General features: G+C 42.2%; 1 protein-coding gene across 1 annotated transcript in view; it reads right to left on the reverse strand.

The window, feature by feature from the left end:
* Positions 1-2216: 2216 nt before the first annotated feature.
* The window catches only part of LOC135701216 (uncharacterized), a 31575-nt gene continuing 11281 nt past the window's right edge, over positions 2217-22510 (reverse strand). The window contains exons 2-4 of the mRNA XM_065221985.1: positions 3413-3523; positions 2858-3304; positions 2217-2769 (exon numbers count right to left, since the gene is read on the reverse strand). Coding sequence (XP_065078057.1) covers positions 2611-2769; positions 2858-3304; positions 3413-3523 — 717 coding nt within the window. The 3' untranslated portion in view covers positions 2217-2610. The remainder of the gene's footprint in view (positions 2770-2857; positions 3305-3412; positions 3524-22510) is intronic.

A 22510-nucleotide genomic window follows, 5' to 3' on the forward strand; every position in this document is an offset into this window, starting at 1 on the left:
CCAGCGGTGGGCTCTTCGGGTGCGGGTTTATACAGTTTGAGGTAGCAATTTCTGCATATGAAGGAACTGCCATCTACTTAATCTTTTTTCTTCACCTCATGAACTTGAAGAGCTTGGGTAAGATTCCTCTTTAAAGCATTTGAAACCCACAAACAACAACAAGAACACTTAAAATTCATCTTTTATAAAACACTGGCTGTATAGAATATCTTTGGATTAACAGAGCTTTTGTTTCCTTACTGATTATTTCACTTCTAAGTTCATCCTTAAATATACCACCATGCATTGTACCTACGAACGAACACCTTACCTACCAAGTTTTCCGTATGATTTTAGCATGTGCTCTGTCTAGGTAGCTATTTACTTGGTGAAGTATTCACTTTGAATAAACAATCCTATAAAAGCAGAAGCAGATAATTAATATGGGATATGTAACTATGTCAACTATGTACCAATGGAGACGCAGGGTAATCTAGTCTAGTATTTCATTTGATATTTTAATCATTCAAATCGGTTCTATGGTTCAAAAGTTATGATTTTTAAAAAAATGCAATTTTTCGAAAAAATAGAAAAAAGACAATTTTTTTGACCACCCTAACATGGAAATGGTCACTCTAATGAGAAAATAAAAAAATACGGGTCTAATATTTTTCGATATGGAACAAAACTACCAATTGTTATGAAATTCTGAGAACGACTATATCGTTTTGCTATGGAATCGCTGTATATATATAGTTATGTACGGACCTGGCCACCACTCCTAGCAACCCAAACCCGATCCAACAGAGACACCCAGTATCAACCAACAAGAAGCTGACGCAGCACAGCACATCCGGCCGTTCACCTGATCCATCGCACCAGCTACCCACGAGGCGCCAACCGGCGGGCACCGAGGCACCAGACGACGAGTCAGCAGTCATCGAGCACCTATGGCCAGCACGTGGACATGGCGTCTTGCTTAGATAGCACATTCTAGTTAGGACCTTACGAGGTAGTTAGGTTCAGTAGGCAGTCAGGGAATTTCAATCTTAATTCAATCGTGTGAACTTCGCGAATAAATCTGTACTCTAGGACTAAGTGAATCTTTTTTAAAAAGTGAATTATGTGAAACCATCCATAATTATATATAGATAGATATACGAGGTCAATAATCAGCCGTGAATAGGTAAATAATATATTAGGAAATTTATTTCCTAAATTCTCTGCGGGGAGGCAACCCTGTTTGCATTGAGGAGCAATGAGTTGGTATCAATAATGGGTTTTTGAAGAGTTTTAAAGTCAATCATCACAGAATCCTCTCTCTCTTCAAACCGTAAGACAATGTCTACTTTTGACAAATTGCAAATTATACAAATTTTCCACCCGCAAGATATCAGACATCCACCTTTCAAGTGATTTAAAGAAAACAAATAAACCATCCATGCACCGTGTTGCTACCTAGCAATGGTCATCCGAGCAATCGCTCCACTGCCGTCTGATTTGATGATTGATTAGCCGATTAATTGATGTTTCAATTACACACGGGACCGCCTTTGTCAATTATCATTTTTGTTCCATCAACGTTTTGACGATGATATGTAGGCACCATCCGAGAGTATGGCATTCGGCGCTAGTAGCAATGCATCCGTTCCACCAATAGAAGCTATTTGTCACCACAAAAAAGAGGTCAATCCGAATCAATTGCGGACATGCTCTTTGAACCCTCTCGGATCACGACAGCCCACCGTATCTCCGTCATCTATCAGCACCCAAACCCTGGTTCGGATTATAATTATTATTTTAAAATCTAATTACCCACTTCATGCCTCGACGTTGAACAAGTGTGACGTCACGAACCGCAGAGCGTACAGAATCAAGTGTGTTGGAGTTTAATTGGTTGCGGGTGCTAACGATGATTAAGTGTCGTAATAACCATATCCATAGTCTTATGTAGTAGGTACAGTGTTGTTGATTGTTTTCGGGAAATTGGTGTCGATCTCGCGCACAGCAATTCAGTCAGAGGATGGTGGTGACAAACATGTTTCAATAAACTGTGTGCCACCACTACCGACCGATTAATTAGTTAATTAAGCAACATCAGGGTCAGGAGGAGAGCTGGAATTTATTTTCCATTCCGGGCGGTGTTATTACAAGACTTTTTACGCGTTGTTTATGGTGAGATTTCAGCATTCCTCGAGGCGGAGGGGAACTTAACTAATTCTAATTAGACTACATGATTGAGTAGTTCACGGAACGAGTTTTAATTCATATATCATACACATCTGCTTAATTTTAACTGTTGTTGTATATAATTGTTCTTACGACGCTAGCTAATGACTCCGGGTTATGACACAGATGAACTCGATCGAAGAAGAAAAGTATCTTATAGGTACTATCAAACTCTGTAGTGATGTATGTATGTAATGCTAATCTTTCGCACAGCTTTCACAGTTGATTTTTTTCTTTTTATCAAACTAGGTTTAGATCTTTTATGAGACTCATTTTTCATCCATGAAAGTATGATTAAATTACACTCAATCCCAGCAGTGCAGACCGTAAAATAAATAGGCTTTTATTTCTTAGAAATGGATGGATTAGAAAATAAGCATGTCAAAAGGGAACTTATGATTCTTAATTTTGCTTTGTGAAACAGTGAAGGAACAGCACCAGGAAAACAATCGTCACGGTTCCAATTGGTGCCCGGCTGGCAGCTCCACTGTAGCAAACTTTTCTCACCGCAATCGTTGACAGGTTGCGCCTTCTCAGTAGATTCCGGATGCTTTGGTTTTCCTACAACGGGACATTCGAGTTAAAAAAAAATGTGTCTTTTTATTTAATCTATAATAACAAAGGTTGATTTTTGTCTGGCACTGCTTACCTCCGGTGACAGTCCCATTGGCTGCCTCGAGAGCACTACCGAGAACAGCTGCCCTCCTGGCATGCTCTGGCAAAAAGTCAACACCAACTGATTGTTGATCGCCTTCAGCACCTGAATCGTTCCGGTGAACTGTATGTACGGCAACTGAACCATAGACCCGGACTGGGGCGCCGAAGCGATCCAAAATCCCGGTCGCGAAGTATTGAACCGCAAGGTGTAATCCAGCATGCTTTCCTTCTCGTCCCAGATCAAGCGAAGATAGCGAACGTTTGCCTGCTGTTGCCGATAGTTGTGCTGCTGCTGTTGCTGATGTTGCTGCTGAGCCTGGTAGCGTCGGTTTCCATCCGCATCGTGGCGACTGTGGCTTCGATCCCCCGGATATCCGTACGATGTGCCAAATCGAACTTCCGGTCCAATGTCCTGATGCTGGTTCTCGCTGGTCGCAGTCTGCGGGAGTAGAAGGACAAGCACAATTAATTAATCGAGCGATTTCGTTGCGTGTGGCAATTATTATGCAGTGTAGATTAATGGAGCAAACATGTGTTCTCTACTAACCGAATTGGTGATATCAGCTAGGTGAATCACCACACACGTGTCGTAGATCGTTTCGCCTTCTTCGCTGCCGATATGAGTGATCACTTCACTGCCGTACCATAGGCCCATGATCTGTGGGAGGAATAGAGTGGAATAGCAACGGGAGAATAAACATCAATTAATAACAATATTCGCGTCAAATCAATTTCTAGTGCTTAGAAGTGGTTGTTTGTACTTGAGCAATGCCAGGCCAAATAGCAAAGAAAATTAATTTCAGACACGATTTTCTCCGATTTGCATGAAACTTTGCAAAATTGTTTGTTATGGTAAATCAGTGACATAAGCTAAAATTCGGCCATTTTTAATCCCGTGTTTGGCGTATTCAATACTTTTCAACTAATTTACTTACTTAAGGGGGGAGTACACTTTGATTTTTCAAAAAAATGCATTTTTTTGGGCTTAAAATGTCTCTTGGGATGTATACTTTAATTTAGAAAAGACTCCAAATCCGCCAGAATATTCCTTACCGCTTTACGAAGTGATTTCCTAAAACATGTACCGGCGCGCTGAGAGAGCATCTTTATCTTTAAACGCGTTTATCTCGAAACGGGGTTTTTCAAACTGGCGTGGGAAATAGCTCTAACCAGTTATTATCAAATTTGGATATCGCCTAGGTTTTCTTGTTCAGAATTAAATTCTGCTTAGAAATACGCAACCACATTTTCGATTTTGTCAAAAACGGATTTTTAATCCACGATTTTGTAAGCATTTTTAGGGTGAAAAATGAACTTTTTTTTTTCCTAAGGCCACAACTTTTTAAAAAATTAATTAAAAAAAATCGGAATACGTATAAATACTGCTGCGATGTCCTGCCGGATTCCAATCCAGCGCTTGCTTGCAGATTTCGTTTCCGCCCCCTCGAAGTGTGTGGCCGACCCACCTCCACTTTTGCTCTCGAATTTCTGTTGCTATCGGCTTCTGATGACATCGACGATGGAGCTCGGCATTCGAGTTCCAGTTGTGAGGCCACCACGCACGAATTATATACCGCAGGCATCGGTTGATGAAGACCTGCAGCTTTTGAGTGTTCTCCACTGATACACACCACGTCTCGCTGGCGTATAACAACACAGATTTCACGTTCGAGTTGAAAATTCGGATTTTGGTGCGTTGACTTATCTGGTTGGATCTCCATACGTTTCGTAAGCTCGCAAAGGCAGCCCTAGCCTTCTTGATTCGTGCACCTATGTCGCTCTTGGTTCCGCCGTCCGACGCTATTTGGCTGCCAAGATATAGGAAACTTTCGACCTTCTCCACTGCTTGCCCCGCTACCGTAAAGTTGGAAGGGTTGCCCTTGTTGATATCCAACGATTTGGGCTTGTTGACGTTGATGGTGAGACCCACCGCAGAGGAGCGTTCGGCTAGGTCATTGAGCTTACTCTGCATATCAGAGCGCCGTTGTGCTAGTAGAGCAACATCATCAGCCAAATCGAAGTCGTTGAGATGCCAAAGCAGCCCACGGTTCGGTACACGGTCAATTGCACCTACCATGATCTCATCGATTACGATGAGAAACAGTAGCGGTGATAGTATACATCCTTGTCTCACACCAGCCACTACCCGCATAGGGTCGGACAAGGCTCCGTTATGCAGAACTCTGCACGTGAAAGCCTCATACTGCGCTTCGATGAGGTTGACGATTTTATCCGGGACACCCTTGCGTCTCAGGGCGCCCCACAGATTCTCGTGATTGAGACGGTCGAAAGCTTTTTCGTAGTCAATGAATACCAAATAAAGGGACTCTTGGAATTCATTGGCCTGCTCCAGGATGATGCGGAGCGTGACAATATGGTCCACACAAGATCTTCCGGCACGGAATCCTGCCTGCAGCCGTCGGAGAGTCTCGTCGATCTTCTCCTGTATCCGATTCAGGATAACTTTGCAAAGAACTTTGAGAACAATACACAGTAACATGATGCCTCGCCAATTGTCGCACACAGTCAGATCCCCCTTCTTTGGGACCTTCACTAAGATGCCCTCCATCCAGTCGGTCGGAAAAGTCGCGGTGTCCCAGATATTACAGAATAGTTGATGCAACATTTGTGCGAATAGCATGGGGTCAGCTTTGAGAATCTCCGCTGATATGCGATCGACCCATGGAGCCTTGTTGGATTTCATGCTTCGGATAGCTGCTTCAATCTCCTGCAGTGATGGGGCCTCGGAATTGACGCGAGTGATGCGCCGCACCCTAGGCGGATCATGCCGAGATGTTGATGGCTCGTTGGCCGTCGAAACTTGAAGAAGTTGTTCGAAGTGCTCAAACCAGCGTTTCAGCTGGTCAGTGGGGTCGGTAAGCAATTGTCCAGTCGTGTCCTTCACTGGCATCCTCGGGTTCATCCTTGCTCCACTCAGGCGTCGTGAGATATCGTAGAGGAGGCGTATATCGCCAGTGTTTGCGGCTTTCTCCCCTTCGTTGGCCAGGGAGTTCACCCACGCTCGCTTGTCCCGTCTGCAAGAGCGCTTGACTTCCTTCTCTAGAGCCGAGTACCGTTGACGGGCTTCGTTCTTGGCTCCTCTGGGTCTCGCCCGCTCTATCGCGGCTTTTGCTTCTCTACGCTCCTCAATCTTCCGCCAGGTTTCATCTGTGATCCACTCTTTTCTTTGGGTGCGCAGCTCACCCAAGTTGTTATCGCTTATTTCTATAAAGGCATTCTTGATGGCCGTCCATTGTTCTTCTACGCTGCCACCTTCTGGAACGTCCGCAGCTCGAGTCTCAAGTTCTTCAACAAAAGACCTTTTTACCGCTGGATCTTCAAGACGGCGTGTGTTGAACCGCCGCCCGAGTCTCTCCTCCCGTCGCTGGATCCGCGCCATGCGTAGGCGGATTTCGCCGATTAGAAGGTGATGGTCAGACGCGATGTCGGCACTGCGTTTATTCCGGACATCAAGAAGGCTCCGTCTCCATTTTCGGCTGATGCAGATGTGGTTGATCTGATTTTCGGTATGTCCATCACGTGAAACCCACGTGACTTTGTGCACTGGCCGATGGGGGAAGAGCGAGCCCCCGATCACCATGTCGTTATTGCCACAAAATTCTGCAAACAGCTCACCGTTCTCGCTCATTTCGCCTAGACCATGGCGTCCCATGACACGCTCATAGTCCGTGTTGTCGGAGCCGATCTTCGCATTGAAGTCGCCAGTGTAGATCTTGATGTCACCCTTTGGACTGTAAAAATTCTCCTTGTCCTGTAGCTCGGCAGCATCGGTTGGCGCATAACATTGGATTATGGTAAGGTTACGAACCCGTGTTCTAAATCTGGCAACGATTATCCTATCATTAACAGGCTCCCACTTGATGAGCGCAGCACTTGCCTGGACGCTAAGTAGGAGACCAATTCCACGATGGCGGGGAGCGTTTCGAATATCAGAGTATAGTAGTACCTGTCCCGACGGCAGTTTGTGTTCTCCAAAGTTTGGCCAATGAACTTCACTCAGTCCCAGGATTTCTAGCTTCATGCGTCGCGCCTCGTTGGCGAGTTGTGCCAGTTTACCCTGCTGGGCTAACGTCAATACATTCCATGATCCAATTCGTGTCCGTTGTTTTGCGCTAAAAGTCGTTGCCGTTAAATCAGTTCGATGTCTTTCTCTGTTGGTTTCTGTAACAATTGTAAAGGTTTCAGAGACAGTAGGTGGTTGGCCTAAGGTCTCCTATCCGCCGTGATGGTGCTGCCATCTTAGGTGTAGCTTCCGGGGAAGAGCATTTCTTATTCAGCCGCTGGATGCCAGTCAGACGCTGTTTGAGCCGCACCTCCATAGTGAACAGACACTCGGGTTGGCGAAGCATTTCCCCTATCACCGTGCTATGGCTACCGCGCCAGTGTTCGCGTCGCACCTCCTCACTCTGCTATTGTCGGATTGACAACATTGCCCAGGCTACGCCAACCAGAGCTGTGTCCATGTTTCAGCTGGCAGTCTTTTGTGATCATGTGACTCGTGGAGGCATGAGGTAGGAACTTGTGAAGACCGGAGCTAGGTATATCGCTCCTTCCAGATTGTCACTCACCATTTTGTAGCCCAACTACAAATCATATCTCGAAAATCCGGAGAACTTCGATATTAGGGCGTAATTGATTTTGTAAACAAACATTCCAATCACCGATTTATCGCGAATTAAAGCTCAATTTCAAAAACTAATAACACAGACAGGTAGAGGGATGATTCTAATTTAATTTGGTATAGTTTGTTTGCGAGATTAAGCTTTCAGTCGTGAGAAATCGGTGATAGACGTGTTTGTTTACAAAAGCAATTACGCCCAAATCTCATAGTTCTCCGGAAATGTCACTTCCAATCGAAATGGCGTCTGAGACAAAGTTGTAGGAAAATATACACGGAAAAAAATGCAAGTAATTTTGGGTAAAAATCCAAAAAATAGTGATTAAAACTGAATATTATTTTTATTATATTCTTCATTAAGAAGCATATACAAAATGCTACCTTCATTGGCGTAGCTAGAAAATTTTACTGGAGGGGGCCTACACAGAAAAAAAAAGTTGTTGAATATTACATCCAAACTGCTGCAACCAGGTCAATCCATCATCGGTTGTGTAATATAACGTTGTACGATGTACATCGATTTTGCGAACAAAATTACATCCAGTGATGTAATATTGTATCTGCTTTTTGCTATGACATCATTATTTCATACATCAGCTTGAATTACATTGATCGATATTACATTTTTTTTTGCTGTGTAGGGGGGCCTGTGGAATTTTTTGATTTGTTAAACTACGGTTAAATAGAAGCTCTGAAGCTGCCATTCAATCAAAAGGCGTCAACGCTGTTTGTTATTTTGACGTAGACTACGTCTTACGGGAAGGTACTGGGGGTAAATCGAAAATCTAAAATTGCGACCGTCACGAAAAGATGTAATTTTTTGAACGCTACAAGCTTTGTAATTTATAGATGAAATTAAAATCCGAATACACCAATCGATAGGAAATACCTTTCGTAAGCTGTTGCAATAAACTTTTTTTTAAATTTTTCATAAAAAAAACTGTTTTAAAAATGGACAAATAAAAAGTGATAATTTTATCACTGTTTTCATGAAATAAACGTTCTTCCCAAACCCAGTCCTCAAAGTCAAGTACAATTTGGTTGCACATCGTGCTGCTTGAATCAGAAAAGTTATAAAACAGCGCTGCTAATGTGCCTCAACTCAGATCGATTCTTTACTCGACTGTTGAGCTGTTCAGTCCGTATTTTTCGCTCGAGATCTCGTTTCGATTTTGTTTCGTTTTGTGCTGTCGCGTTGCGCCGTGGAAGTGTCGCCACCTTCTCGTGTTCTGGCAAGTTTACTTGAACTTGCAAACACGAAACAAATGGTGCGTAAACGTGCCAATGAGCCAGCAGCGGGCCCTTCAAATAAGGTGCTAATCAAGCCCAGCGCGTCGCAGGATGACGCCGGAAAACGAGTACTGCAAGCCAACCAGTATGCAGTACTCCCGAAAGAAAATGGCGATGGTGACGCCGTTCCCATTGCAAGACGAGAGCGGATTCCCCCGCTTTTCACGCCGGTGAAGGATGCTGCCAAGCTAGGTGCCGAACTGGCAAAACACAAGCTGCTGCCACGCTTCAAGCTTTGCAGCATCGGTACCATAATCATGTGCTCCAGCCTGGAGGAGTACAAACAAATAGGATGTTTCTTGAAGGAAAACAACGTGGACGTCTTCACGCATGATCTGCCATCGAGCAAGCCACTGAAGGCGGTTTTGCGAGGATTACCGTCGTTCGAGGCGGCTGCGGTGAAGTCCGAGCTGGAGCGGCTTGGGCTCCAACCTGAGGCCGTGTTCCAGATGAACCGCCTTCCATCAACAATACCAGCTTCCGTGACCAGTTGTTCCTGGTGCACTTCACGAAGGGATCCACCAGTCTTGCGGCTCTGAGATCCAAAATCCGGGACCTGTTTCAGGTCATCATCAGTTGGGAGCATTACAAACCCCAACATCGTAATGTTACGCAGTGTATGAACTGCCTCTCCTATGGCCATGGCACCAAATACTGCCATATGAAGACAAACTGCGGCAAGTGTGCTGGAACTCACTCAACTGCGTCCTGTGAGCAAGTTGATGACATGGAGCCAACGTGTGTCAACTGCGGTGGAAACCATCAAGCCTCCAATCGCGGATGTCCCAAGCGAGTGGAGTTCATTAATATCCGTCGGAAGGCTACAATCAACAACCAGGCCGGTCGCCTCCGTAATCATCGTTCGCCTCCTGTACTCACGGAAGTCCAGTACCCAGCTCTCCAGCCCCGTCGACATGTTCCGAACCTAGCCCCGCTTCCGCTCAACAACCAACAAGCCAACCATGCGAGTATCTAAATGGTTCCCAACAGTCGGACAGTTCAGCATCGTCTCGCTGCTGCTGCGGCCCAGTCAATTCCAGGTTCATCCACCGCCCCTGGTTTATCATACGCTGGTGCTGTCTCAGGTGAACCTATCGACGATTCTCCGTTTACCTCGGAGGAACTTGTGACGCTCGTGGCCGAGGTCATCATCATCATGCGCACCTGCAAGACTCAATCTGAACAGCTACATGCTGCCCTGTCCCTTGTCACTAAGTATGGACCGTGAAGCCATCAAGATCGTAAATTGGAATGCTTGCTCCTTGAAGAACAAAAACATCGAGTTTGTTGACTTTCTCAACGAACGGCACATCGACATAGCCGTTATCACCGAGGCTCACTTGAAGCCCGAGCTGAACGTCTTCCTTCCCGACTTTCGGCTCATAAGGCTTGACCGCACCAGCTCCGGGGAAGGAGGAGTGGCCATCGCTGCAAGACGGAACATCAGCTGCCGGCTACTACCAAGCTTCCAGCTGAAAATTATCGAAGCCATCGGAGTTGAGGTGAGCACATCGCTTGGTCCAATCACCATCATCACGGTCTACTGCCCCAAGCAAACCAACATTAGGGACGGTTCGGCCGCAGACCTCCGAAGAGACATCATCAAGCTAACACGACGGCGGCAAAATTTCGTCATCGCTGGCGACCTGAACGCCAAGCATCAAGCCTGGGGAAATAGTCGGCGAAATCAGAACGGCACAATATTATACAACGATCTGCAGCAAGCCCACTACAACATTCTGTGTCCGGACACTCCCACCCGGTTTAGTCGATCCGGAGCTCATGCCGCCATCGACATCTTCATCAGCAACATTGGCGATAACATCTCCCAACCTATCGCCTATCAGGAACTGAGCTCGGACCACTATCCGGTGGTGGCCGAAGTAGGTTCCTCGGCCAATAGGTTTCAAGTTTCCCGGCGAAATTACCATCGTGTCAACTGGCAGCAGTATCAGCGCTGTGTGGACACAGCAATCGATTACGACGTCCTACCGGAGTCGTACGAAGAAGTCGATCAGTGTCTGCAAGCCATCGAAGAGGCGATATCCCGTGCCAGGGAGCAACACGTACCAGCATCCAGACAGGTGAGTCATACTCTGAACCTTGACAGCCCAACCAAAGAGCTTATCAGGCTCCGTAACACCATTCGTAGGCAGTTCCAGCGTTCTGGTGACACAGTCGGAAGAAGTGTTAGTTTGTTTACTAAAATTAACTGCCCATTTTGTTATGGCAAGTTTTGCTATAAGAAATGCTCCTCGTGTTTATTAAGGAAATTCACATCAAAGGTTGAATAATTGAGTAGGAAATCAGTTTGGCACGGCATTTGTGACCAGCATACACCTTCCGGTCGTATAAAACAGGTCAAAAACTGTCCAAATCCGTAGATAAAAATTTTTGTTTTGAATTTCTGTATGGCAAAATAGTGAACTTTTCGTGAACATTAACGGCAAAGAACTCACCTAGGGGCATCCCACTCTAAACTATAGCTCTAGTATCAATTAAGTATTTCCAAGTATCTGATAAGTGTTCTTAAGTATTTTTAAGTATTTTAAGATTTGATTTTTTTAATCGTAGTGACCGGTTACTAATGTAGTTGTTTGTTTTTGTATATTCCGTCAATGTATTTCTTTTAATCACGTAGTAAAGCATAATAATACTAGTTTCAATATGTTTTAAATTAAATGAAGTAGTGTGATCATGTTTATAAGTAAGTATTTTAATTCTAGTTATGAAATAGTTCATCAACAACATTTTACTTTCAGCGAACCAGTTAGAGCAGGGATAGTGAATTATTTATGATTTCGAACTGGCTGTTTAGTACGATATCAAACTTTTGAATTAAATTGCTTAGCTGGAGGTTAATGGTGCCATTGTCGTCCGAACTCGTACACTCCCGATCATAAGTTTAAGGACACCCCCAAAAAAATATGACAAATTTATTATGTTCATATCTCTGACATGTTACGTCCAATTTTCGTTCTCCTTAGATCATTTGAAAGGTATTGAATGGAACTTTCCTCGTAGACAATATGTTCAATATAATTTTCAAATTTTGTGTGCTAAAAGTTCACCCAAAGTTACAATATTTTTCAAAATTTACTCTGAAGAATCGTGACTGATTTTCTCAGAATTGGGTTGGCCACATTTCGAAATAAAAGTTATGCTATACCATTCATACCATTCAACGAATATTGAACGTAAAATGAGAGATCATTCAACAAAACATATTTGCATGGTTTTTTGGGGATGATCGGTAGTGTTACTAGATTTCAAACTGAACTGCCAAAATAAAAGCGTATGTTGAATGTCAATTCGGCTAAGAACTATCAGCAAGCTGCATGATTTTGAAATTCTTGACTTTAAGCCGGCCAAATATGCTAGGACTACACTGGTTATTTGCCAGAGGCCAATGAAGCATAACTACCAGCAATTCGTTGTGCTGGTGGGCTCGAAGTTAAACTAATTGCAATTGTCACTGGTGGTCGTATCGTACCGCGTTTTGATAAATTTATATCGGTAAAGATGAGTTATGACGGACTGGTGAGGGAGTTGAGTGAGTATCCTGATAGCAACCGAAAGCTTTATGTGAAATCAACATGAATTTCTCACTTTTACCAGTAAGTAAAGATAAGAAAATAATAATCTGTTCTGTAATTATAATGTATAACAAACAATTGATACACCAAATAAAACGATTTAGTTCCAACACGTTACTTATTTGTACCAATTTCACGTAAAATAATCCTAAGTTAAAATGTATGAATTTATTTCAAACCATTCCCCAAACAGTCCAAATTAAAGTGATAGAATCAATTAGAGAACGGTTCTGAGATTAACACGGAGCGAATATGTTGGTTTGACCATGTCCAGCCTTATTACGGCTTAGATCTTATTTTGGGCCTAGTAAGCACAACCCGCCCTTTACATCTATTTTAAGAACGAAGTTTTGCACAAAATGGAATATTCTCACTGCAGATGCCTTCCAAATTTATTGAACTTTCCGTACGTATCGTAAGATTTGATAAAGAGAAACACATTGTGGAGATAACTCAGCCTTCGGATTCTAAACTCGGCCTAACGCATTGAAACGCCATTCAAACGCAATTGAATTCACTCTTTTGTTTTTTGAGAATAATGGGTGCAAACATTCATATCACACTTTCTTATTGACTTCGTTCGGTAGATTTGGAACAGAAGTATCGTATCAAACGCATAATTGACTTGTTAACGCCGTAATCATGGTTTGATTTGATGTTTTCTGCAAAATAGGCCCAAAATGGGCGATTAGGCCGAAGTAGCTCTCTACCCTAATAAGCTTTAAGCAGGAGAGCATCGAAGGTTCCAAATCCGAGGAAATGTGATTCTCTTCTTATTCGGTGGCAATCTATAGGAGATGTGGCTTTACGGATGGTGCAGAAAGCTTTCACAACTTCTTATTCAGCTTCAATCAGCGTAAAGGCCTGAAGTTATCGTCCAACGGTCAAGAACCTAATGGATGAAAAATCCATCTTTATGGAGACATGGTTTTGGATAGAAACAGTTGCTCAGGGAATTTGCTTCCACACGCAGTTTCTTCCACAGTAACTTTCCAAATAGTTCCTTATTCTTCCTTTGAATGACATGTGAATCGGTTTGGCAATGTAATATTTCTTGAATCAAAATGGTCTCCTCCTCGATTCCTACAAAAAAGGAATAAATTAAAAAATAATACTTGATTTTTCTAAATACGCACACACAAATTCTCCGAAGACACCGGGTAAATAATCGAATGAAATCTGTCTAGCAACGGAGGTGACAAACTAGCGCTAAATATTTCTTAAGTATTTTTAAGTATTTGCAGGTATCTTAGATATCAGTAAGAACTTTCTGAGTATAATGCGAGAAATACAAAGTTTAGAGTGGGATGCCCCTAGGAACTCACCAACACTGGGAGACCGTGACTTCCTGCCCACCTGTCATTGATCAAATCCTGAGACTCTGCTATGTGAGCTTGAGCCTCCAAACTAGCTGCTCCCTGTAACTCCGCTGGTGAAGAATCCGGGACATTAGCAGGCAATGGAGAGAAAATGACATTTTCATTAAGTCTGAATCACCTTCGAAAAAACCCATTTTTTTTTAACAGCAAAGGTACGCTTGAACAGTTTTAAACGGTGGTACAGATGCAATAGCGCTGTCTTGGACATCCGCAGATCAAGAGAGTCATCATTCAAGTGATCCCACACACGTTCTAACCTCTCTCTACACACGGCAATTTCAATTTTTGGATCTCGTTTGTAAAGGAAAAAACCGAATCAAACCTTCCGATTCTTCCCGCAATGCATTTTTGAGCTTCCTACGAGATACGCTCAGACTACGCTCTTTCTCTTTCAACAAATTCCTAATTTCTAGCTCGAAAATAACCTCATCATGTGTCAAGTAGATAACGCACATTTCTGCCTGATACTCAGCGTCCATATTCATGGCTGTATATGTAAAATTAATAACAAATAACCGAGAGTGCAAAATCGAAATAAAAAAACACGCCACTTGCAAAAGCCGTTCAACACGTCGTTACACTTGCAATCGATGGTAGATAGATATCATGCAGTACAGAAAACAAAAGAAACAGAATTGAATTACCAAAAAAACAACTATTGTCTCTCGATTGACCCTGAAATTTGTGTGTCTTCTATCGCGCAACGTGTTATTGCTACTATCACGAGATCTGCTATCAGCACGGGGGGAGGTAGCTCATCGATTCTTCCGGTTCGCCTCCTAGCATCGTGCTATAAGGTACCAGGCGATAACCAGGGTAGTTGATCGATAGCTCGATGACGACATTTCGTTGGCGTCTGCAATGGGAAATTCTCATAGCAGGCGTTGACGATGGGACGTTGTCGAGTTGTGGAATAGCAACTATCGTGGTAACTCACCGATTACCTGTCGATCTGCCAAATTTGGAAAGACGTCTGCATTGAATTGTCTCATATAATAATATTCCGCCCGCTATATCACAAGAAATTGCGAGTAGCTGAGTGGAATGGAGATAAGTTAAGCATTGGGTACAGGACCAAGTCTCCCCTGGGTGGTGCCAGAAGATGAGCGCAATAGAATCATCAAGTTGCCATAAGGCACGGAATGAGACTATTGCATGGCTGGGTAGTCAAAGTCTTCCATTCGTTAGTCATTTCAGGTGGATTAGAACAGGTTTAGGTTTAGGGTGGGCGTTGGCCAGATTTGGATTTTTCAGATATAATCCTAAATAGGACCTAGATAATTTAATACACTAGTAACCTCAACTTCTGTCACAATGTTTCATTGTGACTAATCAACACTCAATGGGTAAAATATCAAATTTGCGGTAAATTTGAAAAAGGGAACTTGGAGTGTAGAGCGCACTGCCCACTGGACGATTCTGAAGCCTGACCAAGTGAGTGGGTTCCGGGTTTATTTGATTGTACGTCATTTCCAAGTTATATATAGATATATTCATACCATTGGCATTTTGTATTTGAGATAAGACAGAGACAGGATGCGGAGGGCCCGCTTAGGGGGAGCGTAACCCATGTTATGGCTTCCATTTATTAAATAGTTCAGATAGGCTGGAAATGATAGGTTCATGGTGAGAAAATGTACCATAGGGTGCCCGTTCACTGATCAAAATTAGATTCAAATCGTCAGGCCCTGCCCTGGAATAAGAGGATTGACGATGATTTGTCAAGTTTCATTTTGCATTTGCATATAATTGTAAGTTTAGGTTTGCTTTTGTAATTATAAGATAGATAGTTTTCCTCAATTGAAACATTGAGTTGTATAAACTTGACGAATCATACCTCTAAAATAGTAGTAGTTACAGTGCCGCATTATCTAACAACCACTGCCTGCAACTAATGCTGGAGGGGTCGGCAGGGCTGATTACGGATCAAAACTAACATAACTCTAACACTGAAATGATCCCGAAACTAACGCTCATTCATTGCACTTTGAGTCATAAAGTAGTTTTATTTATTTTTCTACTAATCTATCTACACACTTAGTTTTTTCTACCGAGCTCGGCTGTGCGGGTCTCGGCGGGGAGGGTTCCGCTGAGATCTCGGCGGGAGTGACATTTGATTGAGGTCTCGGATAATGCCTTTTCTAATAATCTGCCTACGTTTCTTTTCTTTGTTATCTACTTTATCTCCTTTTTTGACTGAAAGTCACAAAAAAAATTATCCCCTTTTTATTTTTCTGCTCTTCTTTCCTCTTCTCTTCTTTTGTTTTGTTTGTTTACATGTAACTAATACTAATATCTCCTTGTTTTCTCTCTAATTTGTCTACTATGTCCCACCATCACGATGAGAGATGAGCTACCGTACATGATACACGCTCATATACACTCCCAAAATAGTATGCCGCAAGTAAGTATATCACAGAGGCAACTAGAGATCCAGAAACAAAACCGATAACGCTGAAGATAATGAGCTGTGGTGATTTATATGACTATATAGTATTATTTATTTATACTAACCTAAACACAACGTGGGGTGACCCAAATCCAAACGATCACTAACCAAAATAATAAACTTATCTTTTTTTCAGCAGGTGTAATTTCGTATAGTTCTGTTTCTCTCTTTTCAGCAAAACAACAACAAAAAAACCTCTATAACTCTTCTCCATTCTTTTAATCTCCTACTATCCCCTATAAATGTATCGGAAACTAGTGGGACTGTCTGTGCAAACAGAAACAGGCCTGCTAGTGGAAGAAGGTCGTTACGGTCTAGCATAGGCCTACGGCCAGGTTTCAGTAGGTACACACTCGCTTAACGACAGATTAGTTTACAGTGGTCGACCAGGGTGTGTGCTGATAAATTACAAAATTACAATTACATCATTATTTCATACATCAGCTTGAATTACGTTGATCAATATTACATTTTTTTTTTGCTGTGCACTACACCACCGGAGCCAGCAAAGTTCAACAATCCATCGTTGCTTATGCCTTTGTTGTCGTTTGGAACCAGTTTTGCGAGGTAGGCGACGATTGTGCGTATTTCTCGCGTAACTTTTGAAAAGAGCCTATTTATAGCCTGAACAATACGTAAAGAGCAAATTGAAACATTGAACGTCGCGTGAAAGTGGAACTTAATGAAGGCCTAAGTACTTTTTCGTAGTTTTTAGTTTTCAGATTTGAAAGATCGTCGGTTACAGTGGCCTGCTTACTGAGCAGAAAAACGCGGTCTCAGGTCCTTACATATCAAAGAGATTTATGGTAAAATCGCTTGTGTATCGTGTATTTTGCGAAACTCGTTGTTGTCGTTGGTTCCGGGTTTGAATGGATACAAAAATTTGAGCAACGGTATTATGTGATATGAGAGGCTCGGTGGCCTTAGAGCAACCGTTTTTGCTTACTGAGCAGAACATCATGAGTCTAATCTCAGGCCCATCCACATTAAAGATTCGTCAATCGTTTTATTTGTTAATATGACTACATGGTAATAACAGCAACTCGTTGATTAAAAAGGTGCTCGTCTGCCTAGTGGCAAACGTTTTTGCTTACTGAGCAGAAGACCGTGGGTTCAATCCCAAGCTCCTTCGCGTTATATGATCGTTAGGACATCAATTCAGCTTATCGTTTACCAAAACGAACCCTGCTGCAAACCCAACCCTCTTATCCAACATCCCAGTGATTCCTCGTGGAAGTGCAGAGGTGTTCTCGGCTTCCATCAAAGCGAGTGTCATGTCAACACAATCCTTCCCATTCCTTTCTTGACCTGTGTTCGGGCGCGGCCGGCGCTGGTATTGCCTAATTTAAGATCACCAGTTTTTACACATTGAGGATGATTGCTAGTCCCAAGCATCGTCTATTGGTTCTCTGTGTAATTACAGCTGATCTGGCAATAACAGAGTAGCAACCGTGGGCGGTCAATCAAGCTCAAGCTCAAGCTCAAGCTCAAGCCGGAGTGTAATTTTATTTTAAATTTATAAACCTAACTCCTACAAGCAATACCTACTAAACATTTTTGATAATTAATTTTTGATTATCTATGGGACATTGCAGATATGTAACAGTATCACACCTTGATTGTTACATACACCCTACATGATTCGTCTATTTGACAGAAGGGTTTTCACATACGTCAAATCAGATACACCGGTTTTTTGTTTTGCAGTCGGCAGCTCGAAAAGCATTGAGGAATTGTCGATTGGTTGGTTTATTTACATAATTACCCAGAGTTGTGAAATAATATCGATGTTAAAAGCGGAGATGAGAGGGTCACCGCAATATCTGCTGTCAGATGTTATACGTTTTGTGTTTTTCGTATTAAGAAAGCGCTGGTCAGATTGGTATGTGAAGTTCAATATTAAAGTCAAGATTAAAGTTCAATTTTATTAGAATACTTTTGAAATAATAAACATGTTGCTCCCGCAAATACAAAAATAAACATACAAACTTGACGCATTTGCTGATTGATAGTGGTTGCTTTGTTTTTTCCAGGGTTCTGCATTTTCGTAACAAAGAAAAGAAAATGAACTCTCCGCAAAATCGCTTCATTTCGAGCAATATCATTTTCGTGTAAGTCATCGTGTTTCTTGTTATCGATTCACGATGAACATTCCTCTTTTCAAACATGACAGGACTATCACTTGTTTCGTTCGTCTAGTGCTTCAGTTTATTTCATTTGAAGCAAAAACTTGTTTCAATTGACGCAATGAATGACTCGAAAACTGCTTCCTTCGTTTTTTCCACTTTCACTTAAATTCGGGGCTCATTCGACTTGTCACGACCTGACGGCGCAGGCATCAAAATATAGTATCCGGATAGTATCCGCACAATATAGGTTGCCGATAGGGAAGGCATCCAGATTAGGTGTAGTAATAATATATTATTTCATATTGAACGAAAATTAAATTAACGAGGCCATTCTGGACTCCAACATGGCGGCCATCGGGGTCAGGGAAAGTCTCAAATACCCCACAATATGGGTATTTTTGAAACGAGGACGACATGAAGGTGCGGAAAATCGATATTCGACGTTATTTTGGAATCCAAAATGGCGGCCATCAAGTTTCCTAAAACGCGTCAAATACCCTACAACATGGTTAGTTTCAGAACAGGGACAACGCGTAGATGCCGAAAATCGATATCAGATAGCTTTGGAATCCAATATGGCGGCTATCAGGGTTCAGAAAGTGTCAAATACCCTACAATACGGGTATTTTCGGAATGATGACAACGTGTGCATGCCAAAAATCGATATTCGATGCCATTTTGGAATCCAATATGGAGGCCATCGGGTTTCACAAAAGTGTCAAATACCCTATGATCTGGGTATTTTCGGAACGGGGACCACGCGTAGATGCTGAAAATCGATATTCAATGCCATTTGTAGGCTATTTGACACTTCTTCCTCAATTGAATTTCAAGATGGCGTCGTCAAGATCGATTTCTAGCGTCTAGATGTCAGCCCGATTCCAAAAAAGACGGCGTGACATCAATTTTCGGCATCTATGTCTCATCCCCATCCTGAAAATACCCATATTGATTCCCGGCTTCTAGACGTTACCCGGATTATTAAAAAAAAACCGTTTGTATGGGTATTTCAGGAGTGATTTGAGATTTGGGCGTAATTGAATTTGTAAACAAACACCGATTTCTCGCGAATAAAAGCTTAATCTCGAAAACTACTAACGCTATGAGGTACAGGAATGATTTCTCTATCATTTGGTATAGTTTGTTTATTAAATTGAGTTTTATTTCAAGAGAAATCAGCTATGTTTACAAAAGCAATTACGCCCAAATCTCAAATCACTCCAGATTTTATGGATTACAAAATAGCGTCGTATATTGATTTCCAATCTCCAGACGTCACCCCGATTCCAAAAATACCCATATTGATGGGTAAACAAACTACCCAACAATGATAAATTTTACAACCACGTGCACAGATCTATGCGCACACGCTTAAATGAACCGAGTGAACAATCAACAAAAGTCATAAAACCTGCGCGAATTTGGATCAAACAGCTGCGCTTCAATGCAAAAGTAAGTTCGTTTGACAATGAAAGAAGAAATGAACACGAGTCAAGCCAAAACAAACAGCATGAAAACCGATCGAAAGTGGTTCCGTTGATGTTGACGGCGATCTGCTCGAAGAGAAGACAGAATGACTTTCAATTGAAAGTGATGGTTTAGAGCTTCATCGTCACTTGAAAATTTTCGATTGAAAGGGACTTTGTGGGGCCCTGGTTTTTTCACATACGACGCTTCACTGTGAGCGTATCTGCAGTGTTTGTGTTATCATCAAATTTTAACAGTTAAGTCATGTTGACAAAAAAAGGGTGTATCAACACCATTTTAAAAACAATGAAAGAAGGTTACATAGGGCTATAATTAATGTTAATGGATCATTAACTCGTAGGAAAAGCATGTATTTTATATTCGGTTAGATGCGAAATATCGATTTGTTTATTTTTGCGACTTACGTCCTTTTGAAAAGTTCTGCTTGAAATAATCGCTCGTATATGGTGGACGTGGATGGTTCCTGCTATCGGAGAGATCTGGTAAACATCAAGCCGCGTAAAGAACCAGTAACAAGCCCTCTCGTCCCGGTTTCTGAAAGCTGTAATGACCTGACACCCAGACAACAATTAGAACCACCAGCACCTACTGCGATGGAAATCAACGATGAAACAACGGAAACAACACCGTAGACAACAGTTACTACTCTCGCTGAAATGCAATCAACTGATGCATCCAACCCGATGCGTGGAAGTGACAGTCGGGATAAGTCGATCAGTTGCAACATACCGAGCAACACACCCAACAATAAGACCACAGACGCAACAAACAGACCGAAGCGTGAGAGAAAGTTACCAAGCAAATATGATGACTTTGTTATGAAAGATTGATTTGTTTTAAAAGAAGGGAGGATGTTACATTCCGGTATATATATATACATATTTGCTTCACCCCCTTCACACCTTTTTACTACTATCTTGATTCCCGCTCCAGTCAGTATAATAAAGCTCTTTGTGAAGGGGCCTTTTACTCTGAACCATATACGAAACAAGACCGATCGAAAAATATTGGGCAATTGTCAAGCGAAAACTTCGAGGATGCGGTAAAGAAGTGACAAATATACAACAAATGCGTTTAAAGTGGAATAAGTTCGCCGGTGTAGTATCTACCCTGTTGAGAGTAATTAATGATTTAGAGTGTAATCAATGAAGATACAAAAAGAGGCTCGAGATGAGAGTCCAGAATAAAGAGCTAGGCTAGTCTAGCATGAGCCGTTGAAAGAGACGGAGTTGAATCCAATCTACATCGTTGAGAGTTTATTTAAGATAAGAAGAAAGATTGATTAACACTAGTTAATCCTTAATAATTAAACAAATCACATAGTAGTGATCAGTTACCGTTCATAACAGTGGCGACGACGGAAAATTGGTAAAAAGTTATAGTGAAAAGTACAGGTAGCTCAAACGGAAGGTACTTCCAGTGTGAGTCAGCGTAAGTACTTGTAGAGTTTCCTTGAGCCTAGCAATTCAAGCGACTTGTAAATCGGCAGACGGGATTTACTTGATAATTGTTTTGATAAAAGAAGCAATTAGAAAGCCTGTTGAGTCATTTAAAAGGCGAAATTCGCTACGAATATATATATATTAACATTGAGAAATAGTTGGATTTATCAGATAATCATAGCGTGGTTGTAACACCATTTTGTTTTTCATTTCTTTTATTTCACAGATTGTAGTCAGAACAACGCGCTTTGTTCTCACGATCTTCTCTGCATTGCGCTCGGTGTACCAAGTCAAAAAAAAATACTTCCGTATGAGCGGCAACAACTGCTCAAAATATCAAGAAGAACGTGAGAGTTGCTGTTGCTGCTGCTGTTGTTGTTGTTTTGTGTGTTGCTAGTGCTTTGGTGAGTTTGCTGCTATTTTGCTACCATCCGAGAGAAAGTGAATGAAGCAGGCATAGGTGAGAGAAACTGGTGCGGTCTTACGAAGTGAGAACTTTTGGAGTGAAAATCTTATGTCGTTTTTGTTTTTGCGGTGTAGCACTGGTGTAGTGTAAGCAGGAATAAGCGCGAGTCTTTGACAGCTCAACATCATTTGTTTGTAAACAAAGGTGCATCCTATATCTACACCCTAAAATATTTCGGTGTACGGCAGTGTAGCACCGGTGTAGCTACACCGCAAAAACGAAAACGACATTACTCACTACTCACATTTCAACCTGCCGGTTGTGAGAAGCACATCGCAGCAACCGGTGATTGACTACAGCACTAACAGCAGTGATTCTAATTAGAAATTGAACAGGGCATTTGGATTGTCGTGAGCCTGGTGTAGGAGCGTTGATTTAATTTTAACAGAAGTAGACTACCGTCGTCGTTGGAGCTTCAGTTGCACGTTTGAGGAAAGAGGTACATGCTGGAAGCGACAATCGTTTTGGAGACGAATAAAATATCGAGACCTCGTGGCTAACTACTCGGTGAGACCAATCTGCAGCAACCGTGAGTAGAGTTTTGATTTGTTTTCTTTTATTTTGCTAGCTACAGTAGAGGCATCGAAATGAGTACGCCTGGTATGATTGGGTCGATTGACCAGTACCAACGGCATAAATCTTTTACAAATTATGTGGAGCGATTTGAAATTTTGTGTAAGCTGAATAAAGTGTCGGACGAAACTAAACAGTCCTGGTTTATTTCTGTGAGTGGAGATGAAGTTTTCGAAGAGGTTAAGTTAAGAAGT

This window comes from Ochlerotatus camptorhynchus, unplaced genomic scaffold (assembly GCF_037179485.1).
Source record: "Ochlerotatus camptorhynchus isolate MF236.1 unplaced genomic scaffold, CSIRO-AGI_Acam_v1.1 ptg000151l, whole genome shotgun sequence".
Classification (NCBI taxonomy): Eukaryota; Metazoa; Arthropoda; class Insecta; order Diptera; family Culicidae; genus Ochlerotatus; species Ochlerotatus camptorhynchus.